General features: G+C 31.1%; 1 protein-coding gene across 1 annotated transcript in view; it reads left to right on the top strand.

Moving 5' to 3' along the window:
- The first annotated feature begins 1746 nt into the window (after nucleotides 1–1746).
- LOC111057267 (peptide transporter family 1) overlaps nucleotides 1747–10402 on the top strand; it is a 46978-nt gene continuing 38322 nt past the window's right edge. The window contains exons 1-2 of the mRNA XM_039431485.1: nucleotides 1747–1902; nucleotides 7203–7331. Coding sequence (XP_039287419.1) covers nucleotides 7203–7331 — 129 coding nt within the window. The 5' untranslated portion in view covers nucleotides 1747–1902. The remainder of the gene's footprint in view (nucleotides 1903–7202; nucleotides 7332–10402) is intronic.

The raw sequence follows: 10402 nt of genomic DNA, 5'->3' as shown, positions 1-10402 counted from the left end.
TAAGAAAGAGATGTGAAGGTAGAATAACTTATAATATTTCTATATTTCATCAAAAAGCGATAAATTAGGCCTATTATTTTATCAAATCCTTTTCCTTGTCAATTTATTTTTGTTGAAAGAAAAAAATCACGTCAGCCGGGTCCAGCTCTAGGACTTGGAAAAGTACAGTCATATATTTACAATATTTACAGTAATAAAATCATTGATAGAGTAATTTCTAGATTCTAAGTACTAGAATCTAGTAAGAGTAGAGTGAGAGTAAGGCAGGTCAGTGTCGATGTTGCATCAGCCTTCTGTTACAACGTGGCTTCCCAAACAAGAAATCTCTCCTCTGATACAAAAGATTTGATACAAAGTCCTATGAAGATACGGCTCTCAGAATTAATAAAAAATAGTCTGTAAATGGAGCTACCCTGTTACGAACTTATTGTGTTAAATTATACGAATTACTATTTCGTCATTCAATAACACCTTCTTATTTTTATAGATCATTAATTTTACAGTAGTGTATTCAAGAAATATTTTAAGAGTTTGGGGAAGGCTGAGAAATTTTTGTTTGAGGGTGGGAAAGGTAGCTACTCAAACAAATTTGTTAAAACAGTTTGTGTTACAATTTTTATTTGATAAAAATTAATTGGAAATTGCTGGTCCATGTAGGGTCATATGCACTGTATTTATTTTTTGCAATGCTATATTGAAACACCTACAGTTTTATGTACAGGCATTTTCAATTTTTGCTCGGATAAAAACATTTTCATAGGGTATTAGTTATTTCAGTTAAAACTTTTGAATATTTTCTTTTCTAGTACGGTATCGTAAGTGATAAACTTTTGTTACTAGTTTGAAAATACAATAATATAGACATAGTCAATTATATAGTCAATAATATAGACAAGTCCCTTATACTGTACCAAAATATATTATACTTTCACAAAAAAGAATATCATTTTCAGTGACGTACTTGCTGCTTTTGTGAATTTGATGAACTATCATACTTAGGCTAGGCGCAGACCAGTTAGTCAAGACAAGGCAAGACATGATCATACACGTTTAGTCACAATACTTCACATAGTTGCTTATGACGCAACTCACACCGATTAGTCATTGCAATTAGACATGTCTTCATAAGCAACTATGTAAAGTATTGTGACTAAACGTGTCTGATCATGTCTTGTCTTGTCTTGACTAATTGGTGGGCGTCTAGCCTTACTTTCTTCTCAAACAACAACAGCACAGTATATGTTATACGATACCAGTTGTGCATTTTAATTGATTTTTCAAGAAGCCTAACACTGTTATAAAATATGCTTCTCATGAAAGTGAAAGTGGTGGACTAAGAAGGTAAATTTTGATTGTTTTATTGCACTATTCAATTGATTTTGAACAGGTCAACCAGTATTGAATGCCTTCCAAAGGTGTTACAGTGATTTGTAATTTAGTTATCAAGTTTCAATTATTCAAAACACTTTCGCAGATTTAATGACTCATGTGTAAAGATAATGTTCGAATAGGGAAAGTTAATTTCTTTAAATTGAATAATCAATTTAGAAACCTGCCCAGAGAAGAAACGCAACAGTGATACCATGGAGAAAAGATTTATTCTTCATGACTTTATACTTGACTATAAGAATAAAATATTATTTTGTCTTTGGTCTTACTCATAGGATAACAATCGTAGTTTAGGGGGTTGGTGATTCCGTTGCTTACGCTTGCAACGCATTTATCGGAGCTTCCTATTTTTAGTGAGCATGTCCTCATACACGATCAAGTTTAGCCGAGCCCTTTGCCCTGTTCCTCTCTTCTTAGCCTCTTTTTTCAGTCTGTGTTGAAAAGCCGAATGGTGAACTATTTGTGACTCACAAGCCGATCATCTTACCCACGTGTTCACTGCAATCATTTAAGGTAAGATCGATTTCTCCAATTAGTTCTTTAAATTAGTGGTCTTCACCTTTTTAAGTACCTAGCTTGTGAAAATACTATTTCGTTTCTCATTAGAATATAGTTCAACATTAAAATTTGGTCATAATGCAATCCTAACATACTGCATGATGAACTCTTGGGAAATTATAATGATAATGTTGATGACAAATTCACAATTTCATTTTGATGAATAGTCATAATGTTTGTCTTGATAACAATCGTATGAAATTACAAATGAACATTGAAATTTTGAATCCTGCGTGGTTTTTAGTACTTGAGTGTAAAGAATATTTTGTAGGCTACTTTATTTTATTTATATTGAAAGTTTTAACGATTTTCAATGAATTGAGAAATTAATATTCCATCCAAGCTTACTGAAGAAAGAAAGGTTTCACTAATTTGGTATAGTACAGTAAAGAATTTCCAAAATATTTCTTTTAGCCTAATATTCTCTTTACTGTCAGTCAATGAATTTTAATAATGTTTAAAACCATTTTTATATCATTATTAATCAATCCTGCTGCTATGGTAGAAAGTTTTGAACAAATGCCACTTTTTACATAAATTACATATCGCATTTTTTAAAAATAAAATGAATTAATTTGCTCTCTTTTAAATTCTCAATACTTATCGATTTTTATCGGTTTATTCTACAGTAAATTATTTGAATTGTTATTTTTCTTATTCTCAATACTTGAAGGAATTTATAAGATGTGAAAAATAGTGTAAAAATGGAAAGATGGTTCCTATCAGGGTAGGAAATAATATTCACAGAAAAACAAATTTTCAGGTAAGAGAATAAAAGCAATGTTTTAGCAAAGCTACGTAGGCTACAAAGAAATAAGGACTTGTATATACTATAGAAAAGATACAGCTTAATATGCACATTTGTGCGAAGAATATGGAAAGTGTTTCGACATTATTGATCAAACTTTTCCAATTCGTGTTCGGTCTGATGAACACATTCTTTTTCAAAATAAATGTAAGCGTGTTGAGATGTTCAGGTGCGTGCTCGATATTTCAACTATGAAGTATAATCGAGAACTTCCGACACCCTTTCTTGAAAGTGTTCTCTACAAAAAGCTTATTATGACCATAAGTTTGTATGGAAGATCTCCCTTTTTCTCGAAAGATATAGGACCAATCAAGTTTAATTAAATACCAATCAGAATTGAACAGTATTCCAAAAACTAATATTAAAAAATATAAATATATTGTTTATCTTGAAAAATATTTCAATAGGGCTATGTACTTGAATTATTAATATTGTGTAAAATCATTTAATTAATATTCTCACGCAAAAAAAAAGATTTTAGCCAAGTTTCAATAAATAAGCTAGGCTACCTTCAAGATTATTAATTTTATACCTTTTAAATTTTATTGAAAAGAAATCAGTCACTTTGTTTAACCATTATTAATGTTAGGCTACTCTTATACAATCATTTACTCAATCAATTTGAAGATAATTTTCTTTCAATTACATTCCAACAACTACTCTAATCAAATATTGACTGGGCCTCTATTTAATTATATAGCCTATTTTCTGTAAAGAAATTAAACTTGAATCCAGTCTTTTTAATTGTGTTGTTGATTTACATAACACGAATAATGACAAATGAACAAGATTAAGATCCAATCATGTCATCAGTTATCAAGATTTATCGAGAAATAGAAATTTGATTGAATTGATCACTTGATAAGTGAATAGAACAATTATGATCACAGTGTAGGTAGAAATAGAGAAAAATAATTACTGTATAGGCTATAGATGTAGGCCTAAACATCTATATAGTTATATTCAATTGACTTATCTTGCAATGTGGAATCATGATTTTTTATAAAATTGTCTTCTATTTCCTCTCCATAAATATAAATATATTCGATCAACATTTTTGTCATTTTTTTCGTTTAATCCTATTTTTATAATTCATACCAAACGTCATGATAAAATTATTATTCTCCCAGGGAACACTTTGTATTGTAATTTGTGATTATAATAATTGAACAATTCTGATTGAAACCATTATTAAACTACTCCATTAATTTGGCCATGAAGAATTGCTAAACATAGGATTTTTCAATAATATAAACAGTCACCTCTAAGGCGCGGTCATAAGTCGCCTGTACTTCACTGAAACTACTGTATGAAAAAAAGAAGATAGTTTCAAACTTTTTAATTACTCCATAATTATTTCAGTTGATTCCAATGACGCGGGAACCATATTTCATGGTATTTTTCGTATTCAGATTGCGTGAATGATAATATAGTTCAGTTTTGAACATCCACTTTAAACAATTAGTAATCACTTCCATGAGGCTGTTATCGCTTCAGCAGTTTCCTTAGAATTTGTTGTAAATTCAAACTAACAGACTTTTTTAGATAACGACAAAGTTGATTACTTCCTTGCCCTCAGGAAATGTAGACAGGATATTCAGATGCAGCGAAATTAATGTCCGTCTGTTACAGTAAGCTACAGTATCCTAGCTTGTTATTCAGAAGAACATACACTTCTAAACGTGTTATAACGATATGCTAGAAAATGTGGTAAGAACCAGTGGCGTTATTCAGAAAAATGATAATCATAATATAGCGCTCATAGTATTGGAGTAGAAAGTACCTAAACTTTGGGGTGACACCGGGGGGGGGGGTGAGTAGTACAGAATACCCCCCACCAAAAGGGGTACGGGGGTTCCACCCCGGAAAATGTTGAAAATGCACCTTCAATTTCACGCAATTTTCACTTGAAGACAAACATTCCATTCAAGTTTTTTTGGTTTCCATTATGCCACTTATTACTTCGATTTTCCCCTAAAAATTGTGTAGGTCTACGGGCTTTTGATTAAATAATAAATAAAATGGAATTTAGTAGAATTTCATTAGTCATTCAATTGTTTAAAAAATTATAATTTTGTAGTAGGTCCACTCATTATTAGATAACAAGATAGAATGCTTTAGTTTTGGCTCCAATAAAGCACTATTCCAACCAAACCTATTTCTACTCGAGTACTTGAACTCACAATTTGGGGGGGATAAAACCTTTTTCCAAACATCAGGGAGGTGTGTTCCCCTGTCCCTGTCTACTCCCGTTGATCAGAATTGGAAAATTTTGGGGAATGCTCTAGAAAAAGCTGCTGGAGCATTGTTCAAGGATATGAACTATAAGCAGTCACACTTTCCATCCACATGCATGAAACTATAATCAACTAGAGCAATATGAGCTATATTGAATTTCTTCATGATAATAGTTTGTGAACTACTGTAACTTTGAGTGCTATCTGTAGTTTCCTGCTATGTAAATCCCTATAAGCCTGCTATCTAAAGGTGCGTACAGATAATACGCGCCGTGAACATGAGCAATTCACTTTTAATCAGCTGACTATATCTGTATTTTTACATAAACGGTAAGATACAGATATAAAAAGCTTGGCATCAGCTAATTAAAAGTGAATTGCTCATGTTCGCGGCGCGTAAATCTGTACTCACCTTAAGGTCCGGACCGTATAACTTGTTACTTGGATTCTCTCCCACTATTAAGGGTCCCAGCTGTTGACAGCTCTCCCTACCATTCGACTATAGTCCCTACGCACTAAATCATACACTGTCTACAAGAAAGTAGCTCAAATTTATTTATTATCATTGCTGTAATATTGATTCCAAATTTAAATCTTGTTTAAAAATTGCATCAAAACCATTTTCCAAAAGTTTTATTATGAACTAAAGTTGAATCTTCCACCTTCATCAGTGTGACATCAAAATTTTATTATATTATTCTCAAGTTCATTGCCACGAACATACTGAAGAAATGTAACTATCAAATTTTGAGTCACACCCTAATCAATAGATCATTGTGTTGTAGGCCTACTACGGTATTCACTTCTTAACCTATCCAACAAAATACAGTTAATGCAAAATTGATTGAATTAGGTTTTTGGTTCAAGGACATTGACAATGGAAGTGTTTACAAAACATGGTGTAGGCAACATTACACATTTCGTGTCGGAAAATTGAATGCGTTTCAATTTTTCATCTTCATTTCAAATCATGTCAATCAATAAATAATACAAATAGATATATTTTTGGAACAAGACATCGATGGTCTTCTCTATAGTGATGATTCAATTGTCCGAAAAGAACTGCTTTGATTATCTCTCTTACAATAACGAACTATCTATCTACTTATTGGTACTATATTTTATAAAACTGAAACTGTAGTTTAGTATCTTTGATCGTGAAATAATAAAAAACAATCATAAAATCAAAAATAGGGCAATTATTTGTTTATTTACATAGTCATGTATAATATATTACACTTATATGAGGACATTATAATAGATCATAATAGTTATAATTATTGTGATCTTGAATGATTTTCAATTCGTATTCGAAAACTGTAGAAAGTAATTCCCAATATTGTCCTATCTATTAAATATAAAATGTGGTAATTGCTTCAATAAAATTAAATTATGTCACCTTATTATTGAGGAAATCTTTCAATTGGAAAGTCCACCAAATATAATTATTTAAACCTATGTCTTACCAATATTTAAAGCTAATCTACTCTACAAAGGAACCAATATTAATTGATTCAAATTGACTTCCATTTGACGTAGGTATTCTCCACCTTCAATTTATTAAAAACATGAACTGACATTATTCGTCACCAGCAGTTATTATGAATCATTTTAAAAAATCTTCAAATCAAATTTATATTGAACATGTTTTGAAGACCGATATTTTTAAGTGTGTAAAGCTCTGCCCCTTAAGTTGAATTTCTGAAGCATGCCAATAAGAAAAAATAAATAACGCTTATATAAAGTAATATCTATCTGATCCTTGATCTTCAAAGTTGATGACCGGAAATATAAACCACTATGGACAATGAGGGCTAAGCCACATGAAGCGTTTTTTAGGTGTTTCAGGCTGGTTGGCGTTCGGAAATCGGCTGATAAATAATCAGCCAATCAGAGAGCTTCGCCTGCTCTGCCGACTAGTCCGCCGCCAGTGCAAAAACGCCTGAGAAAACACTTCATGTGGCTAGGCCCTAATTATACAAATCTATTGAATAGGTGTTTCAAGATTCACCCTTTTTTACAACATACAGTAAAAACATTTTTCAGATTTGAATCATTCCTAGTTACCACATATATTTTTATGTAACTGTCATTTAATACTTTCCAATATATCAGACATTTTAATATTACTAATCATAGAATTAGTTCAAGGAACCAATTATTATTTATATTCATGTATTTTATAGATTTATAATGCTTTTATTTTTAAGATGGAACCAACTGAAATGAATGAAACTCGGAACCATCCTCCATCTGCAAATGCTGAACAGTTGACATCTTTGCTTGGGAAGAATGTGACAGACAAAAATGTGAAGAAAAAATCGGAATATTTGGAGAAGGTGAGTCGTTCTGATTGATTCAAAAATCAATAATATAATATCAATAATATAAATCAATAGTCTATCGAAATCAATAACCGAATTATTTTGTTGCTGCTGACCATATACAGATATGTATACTATAATAGTCGACTATACAACAAATTATTGATCCAGTGTTATTCTCTGTCCAGTTTTTAGTAAAATCAATTGAAATGACAAAATTATTCATAATTTTTTTCTAATGTTTCAATACTGTGCGTCTTATCAGTGTTTTGAAAGGAAAGGCTCATCATTTTGAGCCTTGTGGATTATTTTAAAGTTCAAACCAGAACTTCAATAAGGAAAATCATTTAGTTTCCATTCAAGCTGTTTAAGTTATTATAGTTAGCTTTTGTAATTGGTTTTCCGGGACCCGGGATAATAGCGCCAAAACCCAATTCATGCTAAATTGAAAGAGTTTCTCTTGTTTACAAAATCTTGTCATCAACTACTTAGACAAAATCCAATTACTTTGGAATGGCTTGACATCACAAACAGTTCTAATTTAATCACTTTTCATCATTAGCAATAGAAATCTGACTAGTATATAAGTAATTTATTAACAATCTACATGTCTCATCAGGTATTAAAGTGACTATCAAGATGCTTCTCCCAAGACATAATGCGCTTTGAAAATGTGGTTATCCAGAGGTACCAATGAACTTAAATATTAATTTCAGTTCATTGCAATTCCTGATAGATTATACTTATGGTGAATTATCATTAAATATTGTCATATATAGTGACATATGACAAAAATTCGTTACAACCACATTCACCAGTAGATTAAAAGTATTTCAACCGCTTATCGCACGATTTATGAAGTTTCTCTGAATCCAGCTTACGTCTTCTTGCTTTTATCTCGTAAATTATAGATTTTACGATAGAAAAGAAACTCGTTATACATTTTCTTTCGGACATTGATTTGCCGTTTTTTAAAATGAAGTAACTAACCGAGGAAAACTTCAAGTTAATCTCTCTATCAACTACACTAGAAATTATTGCGTTTGACATGAGAAGTATATATTTAATTCAGATATACAATTTTTCAACCAAATAGATAACAGAAACGAAGCCTTAGAATCACTTACAGAACAAAGTATTAGTGAAAATTTTGCAGTTTATCTAAACTTATTTCTCTGCTGATTTCAAACTTCTATGGTCTCTTTTTGAGCTAAACAAATTCTTCTTGTTTGGATTAATAAAAACAATGAAATAGAATTATTGCTTCTCTATTGTTGTTGAGTAATATCGACACACTTTTGGCCTTGTTACGCTCATAATAATTATTATTGTTCAAGTTATTTTCATGAATATTCATACTATATGTAGGCCTAAGTTGAATTGTTTGTAATTTCAAACACTGTATAAATATTATTTTGTGATATCAAGCAATCCCTTCGAAAAATCTTCGTTTGACTTCTTATGGGTTACCGTATGCCTTTCGAATAATTAAAATTTTTCCAGCTTTATTAGGAATTATAATTCGAATCAAATTCCACTACTTTTAAAGTTTACAGGTACCACATTTTTAGTCAGTGACATTCTAATGTCAATAGGCCTATTAAAGGATGGCGTCATAATATTCGCCAACGTCAAAGGCTTTGCAGATGTGTTGATTGATGAGTTATACGTCTATATGTCATCACAGATGCATGGGCCAATAAATATGAAGTTCTCAATCTCTTAATACATATAATAATGACCTCAAAGTGATATCAGTGTCCCTGACGTCTCTGTTGTGACGCTGTCATGACGCTGATAAGTCGCTGTTGTGACTTGAGTGCATTATTTCAATATTTGAAATACTATTTAAATAAAATTCCGTATTAAAAGCATGTAGTACATGGAAATATTATAACAATCAATTGAAATCTGAGAAAAATTATTAGAACCTGGTTCTGTAATTTAAATTGATTTTGAACATATATAGTCGTATTGACAACATCTTATTCATCCAATTATAGAGAAATATCACAACATCCCTTACCATACAATCAAATTATTAACAATAATGATTTGGATCTCCATTCAGACTAAGAAAGTGCAGTAAGTCTACTTGAATCGAAGGTGCAGAATATATTATAGTGAATCTTTTCATAACTTGAGTTGATAATATTTACTGAGTTAATAGCTTTCATGAAAAAATGACAAATGCCTGTAGATTGAGTTCATATAGACTGTTTTCTGTACCCTATCTTTTCTGCAATGTATGCCACATGGCATTTGAAAGTGTCCTCTCTTTATCCTTAAATTCAAATTCATCAGCCATAAAATTACAAAACACTCTGAAATAAAATATTTTTCATTTTTGAGATCATCATTCCATGAAAATGAAAATCGATGTTATTTTTAAAGTTGAAAATTGAAGCAGATATTTTTGACAGCATACAATATACACCTATTGATAAGTTTGATGTCCTTGATAATGGTCACGTCAGCTATGGTAATCTACAACTTCACAACTAACACGATTTGGTGCTATAGGTACTGTACAGCTATTGTACAATATTTTGACTAGAGTTTTGTTCTATAAAGTCGAAACTGCTTGCTATTATATTATTATTGTCTCTCAAATTCAAGCCATCTTCCGATAAAATATAAGTTGAATTCATATTTAAATCGAATAATCAAACACGAATGTAGATACGATTAACGTTCTTACCGTTTTGACATCATGTAGTCAGCGAAAATTGGTAGCTAGGGCTAGGGAGCCTATACAGAGTGTTTCAGAAGTAGTGTCGAACATTTTAGGGTATTGCTCCTGGATGATAGGAGACTACAAATGTCCTATTTGAAGTGTCCAAAACTGAGCGGTTATCCTTACAGCTGCCATTTTGCTTCTTCACTTAGGAATTTTTATCTCAAGAAAGAAATGATGTATTGATCTGAAATTTGGCATGAATATTTATGCTATAAAGACTCAACTTTAAAAAATAAAATGAAAAATTTTTTATGTAAATTTTCAAAATGGCGGCCATTTTAAATTTTTTATTGCAAATTTCACGAAAACCGTTCACTTTATAGAAAATTTAAAAAAAAGGTAGCAA

This window comes from Nilaparvata lugens, chromosome 6 (genome assembly GCF_014356525.2).
Source record: "Nilaparvata lugens isolate BPH chromosome 6, ASM1435652v1, whole genome shotgun sequence".
Taxonomy (NCBI): Eukaryota; Metazoa; Arthropoda; class Insecta; order Hemiptera; family Delphacidae; genus Nilaparvata; species Nilaparvata lugens.
Note: the sequence above shows the minus strand (reverse complement) of the source record. Positions and strands in the feature narration are given on the sequence as shown.